Below are 19481 nucleotides of genomic sequence, written 5' to 3'. Positions count from 1 at the left end.
AAAAATGTCCAAAAGTGTCACAAAGCACCATTTGGATGGATTTTTTTCTCTAAATATCCAAATCGTTAAAAAAACCTGTTTTGTGGACATCTATCTATGCATTTCATCTGTAGTGTGTCCAAATAACAAGGGGGTGTCTAAGAGGTGTTTTAAAATTGAAATTAGGGTGTGCGTAATACTTGGATGTTTTATAACATAAAACCAAAACATCTAGGGTGAAATTTTCAACTATTTTGGTCTAGACCTGTTTTTTTTTATGAACAAGACACAAAAATGTGCCCTAAATGACCAGATGACCACTGGGCTCAGGGATTACCCCTCCCCTTACTACCCTAGAGGTCACTGACCCCCTCCCACTAATTAAAAAATATGAATAAAAATAGTACCAGCGGGCGGCCTGAAGGGAGTGCAGCGTGGCTGTTCAGCACAGACCGTTTCCTTGAGCAAGCTTACCTAAGGAATGCCGAAGAGAAAGGGCAAGCGGGCGCCTGGCTCTGTGGCGCCTGCAGGGCCTGCTTCAGGCACGATGGACCGCTTCGTTGTGGTGGGAGGAAGTCAGCAGAGTTCGGGTGCCTCGGTGTCGGGAGGGGCGGAGAGAGGTGAAGCGTCCCTGCCGCTGGAGACGGAGCTCAGCCCGGAGGTGCGGGATCCGCCTCCCATGCCTGCCTCGGTGCGAGATGCGGCCGGACAGGGTCTCCTGGCCTCCGAGGAGGGGGCGGAGGGCCCTGGGGCAGGACCCGGATCGGGTATGAGAGAACAGCATGCCCTGGAAGAGAGAAGGTTCAGCATGCCGGGAGGCGGTGCTCCGGGGGGAAGGCTGTTGGAGGAAGGGACCGGTCTCACCATGGGGTCTGTAAGGAGCGCTGCAGAATTATGTAAGTCTTCGCTTTTGCCTAAACCGCCGAATTTTACTTTGGAAACAATATGGGAGGCGTTATTGACATTGGAAACTTCTCTTTCTAAGAAGATGTTACTTTTGTCACAGACCTCGCAGCTCCCATTAGAGACTATTACTACTATGGGACGGCAATTGAAAGAGGTTGGAGAAAGATCTGAGGCCCATGAGTTGGCCATTAAGTCAGTTCAGTCGGTGCATGCTACCATTATTAAAGAGAATAAATGGTTGCATGGGAAGATTGAGGCCCTGGAAAACCGGCAGAGGGCTAATACTCTGCGCCTGATAAATTTCCCTAAACAACATTTGACTGCACCAATTCTGACTTTTAAAAAATACTTCTTGGAAGTGTTGAAGGTGCCGGAACCAGCCTGCCCGCCTATCTCGCAGATATACTATTTGCAACCTTTTAAACGGGTGGTGCAGGGGGAGCAGGCTGGTGTTGGGGAGTCTGCTGTGCGGTTCGACACCTTGGACTTTATTAGGGAGCTGGAGGGCGAGGAGGAGCGGCAGGAGCGCGCTACTCTTATTGTGACATTTATTTCTCATTTTGATAGAGACCGGATTTTGAAGTTGTTTTTTAAATCTCGGAAGGAAAAGTTTTTGAATGTTCAAGTTAGGATGTATCCTGATGTGACCAAGGTAACGCAGAAGAGGCGGCAAGCTTTTCTTAAGCTGCGCCCTACTGTGTTTCAGTTGGGGGGCCTTTTTTGGCTCAATTAGCCCTGTAAATGTGTGGTGAAGATGGAGGCTGTGAAGTATGTGTTTTTTGAACCCTTGCAGTTGAAGGCGTTCCTGGACTCCAGGGGGGGCGAGGGAGCCCCTTCTCTGTCACCTGGAGCAGAGATAAGATCTGCACCTCAGTTATAATAATCCTCTACAACTCCTTTTGAGTCGTTTTGTTTGTATCTCCCTAGTATGGGGGGGGGTTTGATTTCCTATTCTTTTCCCTGAATGGTGGCTTGGGTTGTTTAGGTGAGGACTAAGGAAGGAGGCGGGATTGTAATTGTATGATAGGTTATTTCCTGTTTATTATGTATGTACTGCTCTCCGTTGTTGTACAAGAGGTGTTCTTGGTGTGTATATGAAAATATAATAAATATATTGAAATATAAAAAAATAGTACCAGCTTCTATGACAGCCTTAGATGATATAGCATGGTCCATCAAGCAGCATACAGGTCCAAGGAGTAGTGTGGTTGGTGGTGGATGAAGTGCACTGTAGACAAGAGGCCCAGGCCTATACCTCTTACTACCTGTTATACTTGTGGTGGAAACTGTGAGCCCTCCAAACCTCACTAGAAACCTACTCTACCCATATATACGTGACCCCTTCACTCATAATGGCTATTGTACATAAGTACATAAGCACTGCCACGCTGGGAAAAGACCAAAGGTCCATCAAGCCCAGCACTTTGTCTCCGACAGCAGCCAATCCAGGCCCCAAGAACCTGGCAAAAATCCCATATTTAATAATGATCAATGGACTTTTCCTTCAGGAATCTGTCCAGACCCCCTTTAAACTCAGCAAGGCCAGTTGCTGTCACTACCTTTCCAGCAATGAGTTCTAGAGTCTAACTACGCGCTAAGTAAAGAAAAACTTTCTCCTATTTGTTTTAAACCTACCACATTCTAATTTCATCTTGTGTCCCCTGGTTCTATTATTGTTAGAAAGTGTAAACAAACGCTTCACATCTGTCCGCTCTACCCCACTCATTAATTTGTAGACCTCTATCACATCACCTCTCAGCCACCTTTTCTCCAGGCTAAAGAGTCCTAGCCGTCTTAACCTCTCCTCATAGGGTAGTTGGCCCATCCCTTTTATCATTTTTGCCGACCTTCTCTGCACCTTTTCCAATTCCTTTATATCTTTTTTGAGATGAGGCGACCAGAACTGAACACAATACTCCAGGTGCGGTCGCACCATGGAGCGATATAAATGCATTATAAAATCCGCATGCTTGTGTTCCATCCCTTTTCTAATAATACTCAGCATTCTGTTCGCCTTCTTAGCCTCCGCATCACATTGAACTGAAGATTTCAACGTCCTATCCACGATGACTCCCAGTGATGTACAGTTGGGAGTAGTGGGTTTTAGGTGGGTTTTATAGGGCTCAGCAGACAAGGTAAGGGAGCAATGATGAGATGTATATCTGGGAGCATTTATATGAAGTCCACTGCATTGCCCCCTGGGGTGCCCATTTGCTCTCCTGTCATATCTGAGGAACCAGTCTACTCAAAATGTTGGCCCCTCCTACATCCCAGTGGCATGATTTTGTCAATTTTTAACTTGTGCATTTTTTTTTTTGAAAATTGCCTGAAAAGATAAATGCATAAAGACAAAACTTTGTTAGAAACAGTTTTTTTTAGGAAAAAAAGGCAGATTTTTATCTTTTTTCAAAAATGAGTTTTCTCTTATTTGGAGTTGGTACGTTTAGCTCAAAACATCCAAAGTCTGACTCATATGAACTATCGAAAATGCCCCTCCATATTGTTGGTTCAGATGCATATGTATAGGCAGAGAGAGAGAGGTGCTAGAGTCTAGTGAAAATGGGTGTGTGAATGAGGGTACAATGTGCATTTACTTGCTATGACCTGATTCATGGCTAGAATGGAAAAAATATTAGAAATACAATTAATTTGTGGTGAACCTGGAGCATGCACGCGTTGGTCTTTGTCATCAGACCAATATGTAAAGCTTGTTACAAACAATGCTTCAAACCCTTATCCTAAACCTATTTTACTCTTGTCTAACACTAATGTATGTGATTCTGTATCTTATAGTTTGATGCTAATTTCATATTAAATGACATTTATTTCCTTAAAGTCCTGTACTATTGAAGTATTACAACTTCCTGGCCTTTGTGTCTGCGGTGGAGGAGATTAACAACAGCTCGGAGCTCTTACCCAACCTTACACTGGGGTTCCACATTTATGACCCTTATAACAACTTATTACTAATGTATACAGCTGCCATGAGCATATTTTCAGGAATGGACACTGAGATCCCAAATTACATCTGCAAAACATCTGGACCACTGGCTGCTGTTATTGAAGGTCTTCCAGCTGAGCTTTCGAGCCAGTTTTCCAGCCTCTCTAAGATATACCACTATCCACAGGTCAGGGAGCATCTTTGATTTCACTTCATTCAACCTTCCTTAAAGAACATCAACCTTTAGCAAAATTAAACCAAATTATTATCCTCTCACCCTTAACTGTGACAAACTAGAATTTAGATGATGATTCGGAGACAAAAGTTTGTAAAATGAACTACATGTTCAAACTTTAAGACCAATGTGATTAATATGTATGATGTATAATTTGAACTCATGAGTATAAAATTATTCTCAGTATAATAAGAAGTCTGAGAGGGAAATTTGTTGCAAGTTTCATTATAACTAATTTATTTTCTTGAATGAAACAAATCAACGTATCAGGTTGCATGATTCTACTTCTTGGAAACTGTCACGTGGGCAAGCTTGTGTGGTCTGGATCCCATTTATGGCAATTGGTTTAGGATGGGCTAGAGAGGGCTTGATAGAAATTCCAGTAATTTGGAATGTAAGAACAGGGCCAGACAGACTTTACTGTTGATATACCTAAAATGACAAAGTGGGCTTTGAAGGCAACTTCTGTACATGGAACCTAAGAACAGGGTTGGGCTAACTTCTATGGTCTGTGTCACAGAAATGCCAAGAGAGACAATAATCAAGTATATCATATTCATTTTTTTTTGTATAATCAGGAGTTGATAATGAATGTCATTTTTGGGCAGACTGGATGGACCATTCAGGTCTTTTTCTGCCATTATTAGTATTTTACTATACTACTGGCTTTATCATGTCACCTGTTTTCTCCTCCACTCTTTACAGTAGAATTAGGCTCTAAGTAGTTGATATATGAATAAAATGTGATCTTTTCATGATAAAGGTGATGATAAATTCCATCTTTTATTTTCAGCAGATTAGTTACACCTCAGGGAATCTTGTCATGAGCGACAAGGTTGAGTTTCCTTATTTCTACAGAACTGTACCTAGTGATCTGCACCTCTGTGCTGGGATAGTCAAACTACTGAAGCATTTTGGCTGGACCTGGGTCGGCATCATTGCATCTAGGGATGAGAACAGCATGAGGGCTGTGCAGATCCTGAGAGAAGGGATTGAGCAGAGTGGAGGTTGCATTGAATTCATAGAAACCTTTAGTCAGTCCAATACTCTGCTGTTTCAAGATATGAAAAATATTTCTGAGATCATCCATAAATCTTCAACTAAAGTGATTATTTTGTATTGTAATAAAGACTTCACAGAGGCTGTAAGTTATACATCCATTTGGGAAGCACCTGGAAAGGTCTGGATCATCACAGCTGAAATGGAATTTTTCTTGCCCTCATACTTTATTGATAGAAAAAATACCTTAGCTTTCACCGTGGGAAAGAAAATTATTCCAAATTTTCACAAATTTCTCCGTGAGGTTAATCCTTCAATATTTCCAAATGATTCATTCATAGAGATGTGGTGGAGGGACCTGTGTAACAACAAGTGCCTCAAAAGCATCCAAAGATCCTGCAGCAATGTTAAAACATCTGCCTACATCATACACTGTGACATCATAAACTCTGGGGACAGCTACAATGTATACAATGCTGTGTACAGCCTGGCATATGCACTGCATGACATGATCACTTCTAGATCTGGAAATACTACCATATGGAGTGGAGAAAGTGAGAGCTGTTCTGATGTTTTGCCATGGAAGGTAATATCCTATGTTAGAGGAATGTTATAGTCAGAAAGAAGAGATGCTATATGTTTACACAGTGTGAAAGGGAAGCACGATGCAGTGAAGTCTGTATATTCACACAGATGCTTCATGTCAAACATCATGGACATGCAGCTAATTGCAAAAAGTAAAGCATGGTTCTTTTATTTTTCAAGCTAGTAAATTGTAGAATTATATACCTGTACAAATTAAATTTGGATGATTTCTAGCTATATACAATTCCGTAATGGTTTGAAGACTTATCTTTTTAATAAGTATTTGAATGAATAATTTTGTAGGGCTTTCTTATTTCTATATGTGTTTTTTTTTGAAATTATGTAACCCGAATAGATTCTGTATTGATATTAGTGGGATATAAATACCTTGAATAGAATGAAATAGAGATATTATCTTAGAAATGTAAACAATCTAATAAGATGGCATTAAATCACCAGTTTGTTTCATGTTTTGCCTGCTCAGTTGTCATGTCCCCTACCTCAACGCAAGCGGTGTCCTCGGGCTATGCGGGGGCAGTGGCGTAGCCAGAAGTCAATTTTTGGGTGGGCCAACAGGTTGGATGGGTGGACACTAGACAGTGGTGTGCTGGTAAATGTTTTAACAACAGGCTCTCTCCCCGGTCCACCTCTGCACCCCCCCCCCCCCCCCCCCGTCCACCTGTGCACCTCCCCTCAAAATTGCAGAGCTGGCTATAGCCGGGGAGAGATCCTGGGGGGGGGGGGGGGGGGGGGGGGGGGCAATGCATTACTCTCTCCAGGAAAAAAAAGTTAAATGATCCCAGGTTCCAATTTAATTCATGTTTAATGTGGGATAAAATGCCATAAATAAGTAAATAAATAAATAAATATAAACTTTTAATGTTGAGCACCTGATTCTGAAAGTGGACATATTCCAAACACTATAATGAAAATAAAATGATTTTTTTTCTACCTTTGTTGTCTGGTGACTGTTTTTCTGATCATGCTGGCCCAGTATCCGATTCTGCTGCTATCTGTCCTCTTAACTCCGTTTCCAGGGCTTCCTTTCCATTTATTTCTTTACTTTCCTCCTTTCTTCTTCATTTCTTGCTCTATATCCATAAGTAAAAGCTGGGTCCTCCGCAGACTTGACTGTCCAGTGGATCCAGCTTCTGCCTATTTTCTTCATCCATGTGCAGTTTTTCTCCTCTCTTCCTTTTCCCTCATCTCATCTCCTTCCTCACTGTTCCATCCCCTCCATCCATGGCCAGCATTTCTTCTCTCCTTCCCTCTCTTCCATCCATGTCCAGCAACTCTCCTCTCCCCTGTCCTTCCCTCCATCCATGTCCAGCAACCCTCCTCTCCCCTGCCCTCCCCTTCATACACCCATGTCCAGTAACCTTCCTATCTCCTCTTTCCTCCCCTCCATCCACGCATGTCCAGCAACTCTCCTCTCCCCTCCAGCCATCCATACCTAGCAATTCTTTTCTCTCCCCTGCCCCCCTCTATCCATCCATACCCAGCAATTCTCTCTCTCTCCCCTTGTCCCCTCCATCCATCCATCCTCAACAATTCTCTTCCCTCCCCTGCCCCCCTCCATTCATCCATACCCAGCAATTCTCCTCTCTGCCCTTCCCCTATCCAGCCATATCCAGCAATTCTGTTCTTGCCCCTTCCCCCCTCTATCCATCTATACCATACCCAGCAATTCTCCTCTCTGCCCTGCCCCTATCCAGCCATACCCAGCAATTCTGTTCTTGCCCCTGCCCCCCTCTATCCATCTATACCATACCCAGCAATTCTCTTTTCTCCCCTGTCCCCTCCCTCCAGCCATCAGCGATTCTCCTCTCGCCCCTCCTGCTCCCATCCATGTCCTGCGATTCCACCTGCCCGCCCGGAGCCCTCTTCTCCCCCCCAAAAAAATTTACAGTGCAGGCTGAGCTCCGTTCACGCATCTGCCTCCCTCACTCTCACAGCAGCGCTTCCCAAATGCTGCCCACCGCCGCCACGATCGCAGGATTTACCTCCCTCCGTCTCAGCAGCAGTGGTAGCGAAACATACACGCTGCCTCTTTCTAACTCTATTTTTTTGCCTGCTGGAGAGAAAATTGTTGGTAGGGACCATTTGGTTTATAGTTCAGCAGATTCTGCCGCTTCTGGGTTAGAAGGAGGCAGCGTGTATGATTCGCTACCGCTGCTGCTGAGATGGAGGGAGGTAAATCCTGCGATCATGGTGGCGGTGGGCAGCGTTTGGGAAGCGCTGCCATGAGAGTGAGGGAGGCAGATGGGGGAACGGAGCACAGCCTGCTCCCTCCACTCCGCTGCCTCCACTGCTGGGTGGGCCTGAACCAAAACTGGGTGGGCACCCGTGGCTACGCCCCTGGTGCGGGGATCCCATCGACATGCACACTTGACTGGCACTGCCCTGAGCCATGTTTGTGCAGTCCTTCTCTGGGTTTGTTCAGAGAGTGGTGGTTGCAGGCTCCTTGATTGCTTTGCTTCCATGCACCTGGGTCTGCCCTCCCTCTGCCTGGCTTCCCTTGCTTCTCTCCTATTGGTCTTCTAGTTCCTCCTTCCCCTGCTCTTGTCCTATGGCTGTGCTCCTTCTCCCTGCTGGTTCCTGCTGATGTCAGACGCCAGCACTTTATCAGCTGAGCTTTTCCTGGACTCCATGCATTGGCTTCTACTTTGGTAGGTGTTACTTGCTCTATAATTTGCTTCTTATCTACTTGTCCCTCGTTGCTGACTTTGCCTGTACCTGGATTACTCTCTTGCCTGTTTTTTGCCTATTGACATTGCCTGTACCTGGATTACTCCCCTGCCTGCTGCCTGCCTGTTGACATTGCCTGTTCCTGGATTACTCCCCTGCCTGCTGCCTGCCTATTGACTTTGCCAGTACCTGGATCACTCTCTTGCCTGCTGCCTGCATGGCCAATACGTTCACCACCCCGCTTCCAGCTCCGTCTCGTAAGTCCTGCGGGCCGCCCGCACCTAGGGGCTCAACCTCTGGGAAACGGCGGTCAGCGCAGGTGAAACCCGGGGTTGTTTGGTCGCCAAGCAGAACCTGGTCTGAGTACCGGGCTCAGCAGCACTCTACTTGGTACAAGAACTCACCAGTCTGACATCAGTGATGTTAAGTTGAAGGACTATGTGTGCATGATCTGATAGTGGGATACTTTCAATACTGGAGTGGCATGTTTTATCTAAAAAGGAGTTGGATATAAAAAAATAATCTATTCTGGAATATGAATTGTGTGGTAGGGAATAAAATGGGTATTACCTCTAATTATTGTGCATAAAGTGCCAAGCATCTTGTACATGTAGCTGTATCATTACATCATGTAGAGGTGACCAAGCCTTAGATTCTTTTGAAAGGATATACAGATTTTCTATCGCTTTCAGGATTTTGAATTATATTAAAATTTTCCCCTATTCACTTTCATTAGATATTACCTCAACAGCAGTGTGAAAGAAATCAGGAATATCAGAATTAGGAGCATGTATGTTCATTATGATGAAGGGGTTGCCCCTGATAGTGACTACTCTATTTTTTTGCCTGCTGGAGAGAAAATTGTTGGTAGGGACCATTTGGTGTATAGCTCAGCAGATTCTGCCACATTTAAATCCTGAAAGAGTATAAAATCTGGTGACAATTTAGACACAGATAATGATTTTTTTTAATGGGGTTGTTCAGTCTAACATTCAGTGAAATGAAGGTGACAACCATTAATATAAAATATTATTGAGGATAACTCCACTCAGTTGTGTAGTTCTATAGAAAAATATGGGATATGATAGAAAAGCATACCTTAGCAGTTGAGAATATGAAAGAATATTTGTTAAAAATATAACAACATGCAATGAAGCAATATACAATGTATAAAGCATTAATTGATGAGACAAAGTGAAAAACAGCCACCTGAGACAGACCTCTATTAGATGGAATGACAGTGAAATAAATTCTTAATTAACATAACAATTACAATCTTAACAGTTTAGTTGAATGAGTGAATATGAATATTGGAAGAATTAAAAATGGAGCATATTTGCACCCATATTAAATTATAATAATTATAACATAATTGTGAATAGCACCTTATAATAATAAAGCAATTATAGTTGCAATGTATACTCTCCATTTACTAAGCTACATTAACAGCTACCACTCGGCAATGCCAACACAGCCCATTCAAAGTGAATGGGCTGTGTCGGCATTAGAACACCGCCAGCTACTAGCATGGCTTAGTAAACAGGAGGGTTAGATAGTTAATGAGATGTAGCATTATATAATATAATATAGAATGACAAATATAAACTATGCAATTAAACTTAGTGGGGAACCATAAAAATTCAGAGGAATCTATTTTAATTATATTTTTGGAAAAGTTATTCCTGATATCCTAGGTCTTCAATTTATTAAGGATTTTGAGCTGAACTGGGTACACTTTGTTTTTGTTTTTTTAAATGTATATTTATTCATGTCAATACGGTAGGTGCTTGCATAAGTTTACATATAGGTTTGTTTCAGTACATAGATCATCACCAGTTATAAACAAGTGTTACCCAGTCACCAGGAATATCGCAACCACGTATTGACTTTTATGTTTCTCACTCAACGAACCCAGCCAGTCTCTCTCTTGGCCCCTATCCACTACTCCAGTCATACCCACTTACTTACTTACATACGTGTATAATTACAAGGATCAACAGGCATTCCACCGTGCATTCATCCTCTCTCTTCCCCATTCATTTCCCTGCCCTCCCATCCCTCCCGCCCTCCCCGTCAGTTTGCAGTGTTTGAGAGTTGTGTTGGTTCAATATCTCAAGAAGTCGCTGCCAGACCGTCGCATACTGTCTGTGATTCACACTCAAGGCTCGTGCATAGGACTTATGTTCGAATTTAGCCACCTTGGTCACTCTTGAAACCCAACATGCAAAAGGAACAGGCTCCTCAGATGTCCAGAACCGCAAGATCGCTTTTTTAGCCACCAAGGTTGTTATGTAGGGGAAACGCCTTTGAGGCTGTGCCAACCCCTGTGACATCAGGAATGACTGCTCCCCAGGAGCAGTGTGGCATAAGACCACTCCAGGGTGAATCGGCATGCCTGATTAAGTACAGGGAATATTCTGTTCCAAATATCTAGTTTGGGACACTCGAGAAAGGCATGCAGGAGTGTCCCATAGCCATTTTGGCATCTCAGACATTGATTGGATCCCCACATTTTCATCTGGGCCCCCTTCGCCCTCAAAATATATGCTCTATGTATGATTTTGTATTGTGTCTCTTGCAGATCCGCCGACTTGACCATCTCATATAATGTGGCAAACAGTAAGTTTGAGTATTGGGTATTCCATCTCTGTATGACGGTGTCAACGGTGCTCTGTAGGGGTATTTCCCTGTGATCTAGCCTAAGCTGGTCTTGGCCTATACAAGCCTATGACATCTTGGTATAATAAGATGGCTGCTGCAACATCTATGTGTCAGCAAGATCCAGCTTCAGCTTGTGGAAAATCACTGACAGGCTTGCTAAAGCCAAGGACAGTCTGTGTTCTAAACACCCACTTCTATCACCCTGAGAACGGAGTAGGGAGGCAGACATGGCTCCAGAAGTTACCATTCTCCAAGGTCACAAAACAAAGAACTCTTCTTGCCATGTACTGAACTGGACAAGATCACAATTGGTTCCTACCGTCACCTGACCGAGAGGGATGGGGAAAGCGGGAACAGAAGTAAGTTAATGAGTCGGGAGACCCTTGGAAGAGGGGCAACTGGTAAGAGGACCTGAGAAATCCAGCAAGGCTCGGGGTGAGCTAGAGACTTTGTATGATACCAACCTCGTGACCTGCATCCTGGTGCAAATACCTGTGGCAGAGATATTGGCTCTGATAACCAAAGGAGTGACGGGAACCTACGTGGGCTAATAAAGACCTGCACTACCTAAGACACCGACAGCTAAAATAGCGTCTGGGGAGATTCTGCTCTGGTCTTATCTGAAGCCGTCATCACGACAGCGTGGTAAGATCACAGTGATATATTTCCTGGTCTGGGGTTAGGCAGTGGTTTTATCTAAGTACGACTGGTTTATGTCAGCTCTTGGTCAGGGAAAGCAGCTAATGTGTATTTTGCATAAGATGTGATAAGTTTCATAAGGATTATTAGGTTATCATTTGTACTGTTCTAATCATTACCGTACTTAGTCTCAGGATAATCAGAGTGTAGTTTAGACAATATATTTTGGTAGTGCTCATATCAGTAAGGGATATTTTATTGCATAAGCTAGCGCAGAGTATTTCTATTTTCTTATCCATAATAAAGCTAATATATATATATCTATCAGCTGTGTCTTTCTTTTTCACTCTACACACCAACACCTGGAGAGGTGCCAGAAGCAAGATTCCTGTATCTCACCCTAGACAGAGCTAGTGAGTCTGTTAGGCAGACTTATGCATCAGGGAATCTTGGTATAAGTAATCTGTGGGTACTTGTTGCCCTAGGTATTATTTATCTCACCCTACAGCTCTCCGGGCCTAATCATTTCAATACTTTATACCAGGTAGTCAATCTATTTCCCTCAGCTGTCATGTTCGTGATTATAGGGTCAACCGCCCCGTACGTCCCCTTCAACCCATATTTCGTTCTCACTTGCTGCCAGTAGTGTCTAGCCTGCAAATATGATAACGTGTCCATTTTGAAGGCCCCATTTCTCTTTTACTTGTGCAAAGGATAGGAACTGGTCTGTACCCAGCGCAAGCATTTTCCCCATACTAATGCATCCCATTTTCGCCCACTCGGGGAAGGGTAAGAGGCCCATACCAGGCTGGAAGTCCTCATTGACCTCCAAGCGCAAGAAGGGTGACGCATTTGGGCTTCGTTGTTGCCGAGTTCTCCACCAGCACCAGGCCACCCATATTGGTGCCAGGAAGCTTAGCTGCATATTATGTGGGGTGCCTAGCCCAGCAGGTGTGTGCAGGAGATTTATAAAAGAGTATGGCGCACTCTATCCCTCCAGCCATCCTTGGGGTGTGAACTGATGGGTCCCCGTAATGCCCTCTGAAACAATCCTCATTAATGTTGCCAAATTGTACAGCCGTAAGTCGGGGAGGTTGAGTCCACCCCCTTCTTATCCAAGGCCAATTTGGGATGCCCTATGCGTGCCCCTCGTCCCCTCCATGGAAAGGAGCATATTATGGACCTAAACAGTAATTCATCTTTCCTTTTAATCCAGATTGGGATAGCCTGTAATGGGTATAGTAATTTGGTCACCATCTTCGTCAAAGCCACTCTACCGAACAAGGATATTGGGAGATTTTTCCACCTGAAACACAATTTCCGTATTTTATCTATCGGTTCTAGGATGTTGCATCTATACATCTCTGCATGTCAGATGCTAAGGAAGATCCCCAGATAGCGTATAGGGTGCTTTACCGGAGGGATGGGCATGTCTTGAAGTCTAGGGTCTGGGAATCCCCTCCCAGTGGGAGGAGTTCCGATTTATCACAGTTAACCCGAAGTCTAGAGATATCCCCAAATTCCTTTACTAGAGTAAGCGCCTTCGGGAGGTGTGTTGTGGCATCCTTAAGATAGAGCAGTATATCATCTGCGAAAAGGTTAATATGGATATCCTACCTTCCCACCCGGTCCTTCTATTTGATCGCTTTGGCGGATTTTAGCAGCTAGGGGTTCAATGACCAGAAGAAATAGGATAGGTGATAGAGGACATCTCTGTCTCGTCCCTCGTTGTAGTTCGAAGCTCTTTGTCAATTTATTGTTTATCATTAACTGCGCCTGTGTGCGGGTATAGAGAGCCCCGACCCATGCCAGAATTGTGCCCTGGAGCCCGTATTTCCCCATAACCCACACTGCCATGATATACTATCGAATGCTTTCTCCATGTCTAGGCCTGCGATGGCTTCTAGTCCCCCCTCCCCCCAAATGTGTGTATTGCCGCCAGTGCACATATGAGGTTCATGGAGGCGTACCGGCCGGGTACAAAGCCCACCTGGTTCTCGTGTACAATGGATGGGAGAAAGGCGTTCAGTCGGTGAACCAGAATGACTGCCAACAGTTTGACATCTTGGTTAAGGAGAGATATGGGATGATAGGAACCCACCTGTGATGCGTCTTTCCCTGGCTTAGACAATAAAACGATGTGGGACAGATTTTGGTGTTGCCCCATCCCATCCTGTCCCACCGCATTGTATATGTTACTCAGGGGTTGTGCTATGAGATCGGCTAAAATATGATAGTATTCAGGCCCGAACCCAACAGGGCCCGGGACTTTAGTTAGCTTCAGCTGTTTAATGCCAAATCTGACCTCTTTTGTTGTTATTGGCCTATTTAGTGCCTGTACCTGTTCGACCTTTAGCCGTGGCAGATGCAAGTCTTTGAAAAATTCATCCCTCTTGTGTTCATCTAATTCCCTTTCTTTGTATAGAGAGCTGTAATATTGGACAAACTGGGCCATAATTCTGTGTTCTGAGGTGTATTGCCTACCTGCTCCATCTTTAATAGATGTGACAATTTGCCTCTACCTATACGGTCTTACCATGTTAGCCAGTAACTTCCCTGCCTTACTTCCCCACTGGAATAGTTTGTATCGCTAATAATATATATCCCTCTCAGCCCTAATACTCAGCAAATTATCAATCTGCCTTCTAACCTCCATCATGTTTTGCTTCAGGGCCCCATCTAGTCTGGAGACATGATGCCTCCTGAGAGCCTGGTAGTCCTGTGATAGCCTTAACAGTTCTGCCTCCTGTAGTTTTTTCTTTCTCGATGTGTAGGCTAGTATATGTCCCCTTAATACCGCCTTGGATGCTTCCCAGTATGTCACAAATCCCACATCCGTTGTGTCATTAGTGAAATGGTATTCTACCCATTTTTCTCTCAAATAGGTTTTGAACTGGGTATCATTATATAGCGCGGGCGAGAATTTCCAGACACTATCCATTGGGTCTCTCACAAATGATAGGCGAAGCATGATTGTTGAGTGATCAGATAGGGAATTATCTATGATTTGCCCCTCTCGCGCCACAGGGAAGAGTGGCTGTGATATTACTACTTCTACTACTACTTATCACTTCTATAGCGCTACAAGGCATACGCAGCGCTGTACACCATACACAAAAAGACAGTCCCTGCTAGAAAGTAGTCTAGTCTAGAGTATGCGTTATGAGGGTGAGAGTAGAAGGTGTAATCTGCATCGTGTGGGTGCAAAGTCCTCCATATGTCCACCAACCCCAGTTGAGTTAGCAAAAAATTGATTCCTTTGCTCCCCTGATCTCGACCCCCTCTTTTTGCTGGCTTACAGTCGATTGTGGGGTTTGCAAGAGTATTTAAGTCTCCTCCCAAAATAAGCTGATAATCCAGATGGGGTATCAGTTTAGCTACTATGTCTGAGAAGAATCCATGACTATATGTGTTAGGGCCGTAAACGTTGCACAAGTTAAGCTTCCAGCCCAGAGCTCTCCCAGCAGGATAACGTATCTTCCCTCTTTGTCTTGAATTATTTTGTGAGTGTGGAAGGGGAGCTGCTTATCTAGTAGTACAGCCACTCCTCGTTGTCTATTATGAGGAGGATACCACTTCTCCTACCAATCCCTGTTTCAGTTTATGATGTTCAGTAGTGGACAAATGAATTTACTGGAGGTAGGCTATATCCATATTTCTAGATTTCAACCACGTTAGTATTTTTGTGCATTAGACCGGCGAGTGTATGCCATCCACATTGAATGACACCAGTTTCAAGTTAACCATAACCAACATGCATCCTAATGATGTACAAGCTGACTTTGTTTGCCATCCAGCAGGTCTCCCAGCTAAACTGACTAGATTGTCCCTTATGTCCTCTAATACCCTGCAACCTTGCACAACAGCCACCTCTCCCTGCTTCTGTCTGATCTCGTTTCCTCCCCTGCAAACTCCTTCCCCCGTCCCCATCAGCCCTCCTGTAACAGAATCTTCGGCTAAGTAAATCAGGAGACAAGAGGCAAATGGTTCCGAAGACAAGGCAGCTTTATTGCTAGCAATGAACAGTACTGAGTTCAGCCTCAGGATACTGCGTCACGAGCGCCACATGACACTCGTTCTTATATATAATCTGTTTCCCTCTATATACTCCTGGCTGGCTCGCCAGAAAATGTAACAGAATCTTCGGCTAAGTAAATCAGGAGACAAGAGGCAAATGGTTCTGAAGACAAGGCAGCTTTATTGCTAGCAATGAACAGTACTGAGTTCAGCCTCAGGATACTGCGTCACGAGCGCCACATGACACTCGTTCTTATACAGATTACTGGTCATGCGCATAAAACGCACCATACATCATACATACACATGCGCAGTACAGACACATGCGCAATACATTAGTAGTTCTGTAGTTCTCACAGAGAAAAGATACGTCAGTTTCATAGCTTTCATAGAAATTGTTACTTTGCAAGAAATGTAACTTATTGCAGTGTTCCAGTACATTTACACAATACAGCCTCTATGCATGGATCACGAGACTGCGCTGGCAGAGCCAGCTGCCTTCCCTACAACCCTAAATTGCTGACTACTACAACTTGTTATCTAGCTGCTGGTTAACAAATACATACTACTAGTAAAAGTCTAAACTGCACAGGTTTAAGTCTTAGTCTAGGTTCATTATATAAAAGCTGAGGGTTTGGTACCCAGCAAAGGTGCAAGTGTGAATGCAGAATCCAAATATAAAATCCTGTTAGTGCAAAAGTCCACAAAAGTCCAGATAGAGTAAACAGTATGTAACGCTGTTCATCTAATGCGTCTGCATCCTGTCTCAAACAGTCATCTCTCTAGCTAGCAGGAGCTGACAGTTGATGGTTAAGGCATAATACAAGAAGATGCAAATGTTCAGTAACCATTCAAGTATAAAAGTATGCCACAAAGAAGGCAAAGTCCATAAGTTGTGTGCAAAGCTTGAGGTTGTCCTGTCAATCTAGTGATGGCTGCAGGCCGTGTACAGTATTCGCTTGTCCACTCCTACAATTCCCCCCTTTTGATACTTGAACATCCGTTCTGGTGGAGAGTATCACCTTCATGAGCCCTAAAAGGGAAGAGAGAGACAGGGACAGTTAGAAAAGGGAGGCAATAAGAGAGCCCTAGGCCCTTGCGCAGCCGTTGGTTACTTCGCCGGGGTCGAGACGGGGGGTCCCTAGTGGTTTCCCCCCCCTTTGTAGCCGGACTTGCGCTATCACAAGGGTGTCGGCCCGTCGATCGCCTCGGGAGAAGAGACTTCAGCTTCATCAACATCGGATTGCGGTATGGGGGAATACATCTGGAGGGCCATGATGTGGGCGGCTGCACGCCGATCGGCAATGGTTTCTATGGTGGAACGGAGACATCTGAAAACAAAGGGAAGAGACAAGGGTATTAATAAACAGGACAACAAGAACAGGCCCCCCATGACAAAAAGGCCCTTGAGGCTCCCAGAGGTAGGCAGCCAGTCGGTTAGGGAAGAAGTCCAATCCCAGGCACTGTTCCAGGTTTGGACAGGGACATGGGCCAGCTTCACCATTCGGTCGGTGATATCCTTGATGACGTGACTCTGGTCGTCGATCTGAAGGCAGCAATTGCTGAGGTTGAATTTGCCACACACCCCGCCCTCCTGGGCCAACAGGTAATGAAGGGCAAGGCGATTTTGGTACACCGCGGTGATCAGCTTGGTGTTCTGTCGTGCCAAGACGTTGAGAGCCAGGGCTGAGTCATTCGTGAGTATTTCAAGCACTGCCTGCAGACGGATGATGCGGTTCAGCATATAGATAGGGGTGCGGTATCCATACGTGCCATCCTCCGCCCAGGTGGCCGGACCATAATAATGAATTATGCGTTCCGGCGGCCACTCGTTGTCCTTCCAATCCCCTATCCGGACTTTGGTGCCACGGGTGGACCGTCTCCGTCTATTTCCGGGTCCCTGTTCCATGTAGAGGGGAATACCAAGTGTCTCGCCCACCCGAAGGGGCAGGAGGAAGAAACTGGGTCGGACTGTGCCCAGGACGCAGGTGCCAAACCAGCGGGCCGGGAGCTGTTCGTAGGCCCTGCGGCCGCATATGTAATAGTAGCCTTCCGGGGCTATCCATTTAAGGGAGGCGTTACCCCCGTGTGTCCACGTCGCATTCAGAGTGGGTTCAGTCCAAATGGGCATCGGTATGGGCAAGTCGTCAGTTTGCCACCAGGTGGTCCGGCTGCCATTATACTGAATGACTCCCGTGCAGGCCGGGTCACTGACAGGGACAGAGTACTGTTTGGAGGGAGCCCGGCTGACACACAGAGTGCCTATAATGTTCGTTCTCAATGCCCATTCGTAAGGGCGCGGACGTTGTGGAAAGGTGATGTTAGTGGTGTTCAGAGCATCCCACATATGCTGGTGGACTTCCTTCGCTTCCCAGGGCCATTGCTCACCCATGTCGGTGCCACCGCAGACAAAGCAGTTAGTAACTCCAAGGGAGAGGGCAATGTTCTCAGCCAGATTGAGGAACATGTTCCGGGCTTCTGGGGAAACAGGAAACTTAGTAGCTACTTCCTCTGCGCGAGCGATTTCATCGAATACCTCCTGGAATCCAACGATTGTGGTCTGATAGTGCATGGGAGGTTTCTCTTCAAGGCTCTGGCAGATGGTGATATAGGTAAGCGGATCCTTCCCGGCCCCGTCAATGCCAAGACCCCAGGTTTGTTTCCAGGGGATTCCGGGTCCTCAGAGGGGCCAATCCAGGAGCACAGTGTTGCCGGGACCCCGACGGAATTCACCCAGACCGGCGCATCCGGGATATCCGCCTCCCGTGTAGGCGCACACTCGCTCCCATCCCGAGGCCCGGGTGTCTGCCCCACATGGTATCCACGCCCAAGGGGAACCATATCTCCAATCTAACGTTAGGGAACAAACATACTTGTGGTTGTCTGCATAGGACTTTCGCCAGCTTTGGCTTCCGCACTTATGAGACCAGGGATGCTTATCCATGGCAGCACAAACGTCAAAGGTGAGGGTGGCCGTAGTTTGCACACCGGCAACAAGGACGCGGGTGGAGTTAACGTAATATAGGATGCCATCTCCCTGGACCCCGGTAGACGACGTGATGATCCGCCCTCGATATGCTTGGCCCGGATACTGAGGAAGACCCACACTCAGGGTGACATTATAGTATTTGGGGGCTGAGGGAGAATGGCAGACAGTGCGATTCTTGTTCTCAAGGCATCTGTGGAACTGCTGGGGACCATCCGGGGTAATAATGACACACGAAGCAAGGGGGTAACAATCCTTCTCCGGGGGCTGAGACTGGTGAATGAGGGTGGTAACTAGGTTATACCCTCCAGCCGTTCGGTGACGCACCAGGCGCAAACACTCGGTACAGTTCAGACTGAGGGCGACCGGCTCCACCGGGACTGAGCAAAGGTGGAGGATGCAGAATAGTTTGAACATCATGGTTGATGGATGAGGTATCCGAGCTGTTGCAGTAGGAAGAGGACGAGGCTTAAGATGACAGCTCCAATAAACAGTGAACCAAAGACGCAGTATGTCCAAGGGCTAAGCTTCTGACTAGGCATGGACCTGGTTCACTTCCTCTTCAGGGTTAATCGCAGTGGAGCGTCTGGGTGGCTGTGAGCTGTCCAAACTGTGGGTGAGCCGTCGGTAGGTGCAGCTGGCTTCAGCCTGGTCCAATGTATCCACACGGGGCTTCCTGCAATTTTAACAGCGGTTGGGGTGGTTAGGAGAACAAGGGAGGGCCCCTTCCACTTGGGCTTCAAGCAGTTAGATTCGTCCCATTCTTTCACCCATACTTCATCTCCCACCCGAAACTGGTGTGTAGGGCTGGTAAGGACTAGGGGGCCTACACTCTCTGTGTACTG

At 45.7% G+C, this 19481-nt stretch overlaps 1 protein-coding gene across 1 annotated transcript in view; it reads left to right on the top strand.

Annotated features, from left to right (window-relative positions):
* Positions 1-4884: 4884 nt before the first annotated feature.
* The window catches only part of LOC115464451 (vomeronasal type-2 receptor 116-like), a 117213-nt gene continuing 102616 nt past the window's right edge, over positions 4885-19481 (top strand). The window contains exon 1 of the mRNA XM_030194831.1: positions 4885-5646. Within this exon, the coding sequence (XP_030050691.1) occupies positions 4885-5646 (762 nt within the window). The remainder of the gene's footprint in view (positions 5647-19481) is intronic.

Source organism: Microcaecilia unicolor, chromosome 3 (assembly GCF_901765095.1).
Source record: "Microcaecilia unicolor chromosome 3, aMicUni1.1, whole genome shotgun sequence".
Taxonomy (NCBI): domain Eukaryota; kingdom Metazoa; phylum Chordata; class Amphibia; order Gymnophiona; family Siphonopidae; genus Microcaecilia; species Microcaecilia unicolor.
This window is presented reverse-complemented; position numbering and strand designations above follow the sequence as displayed.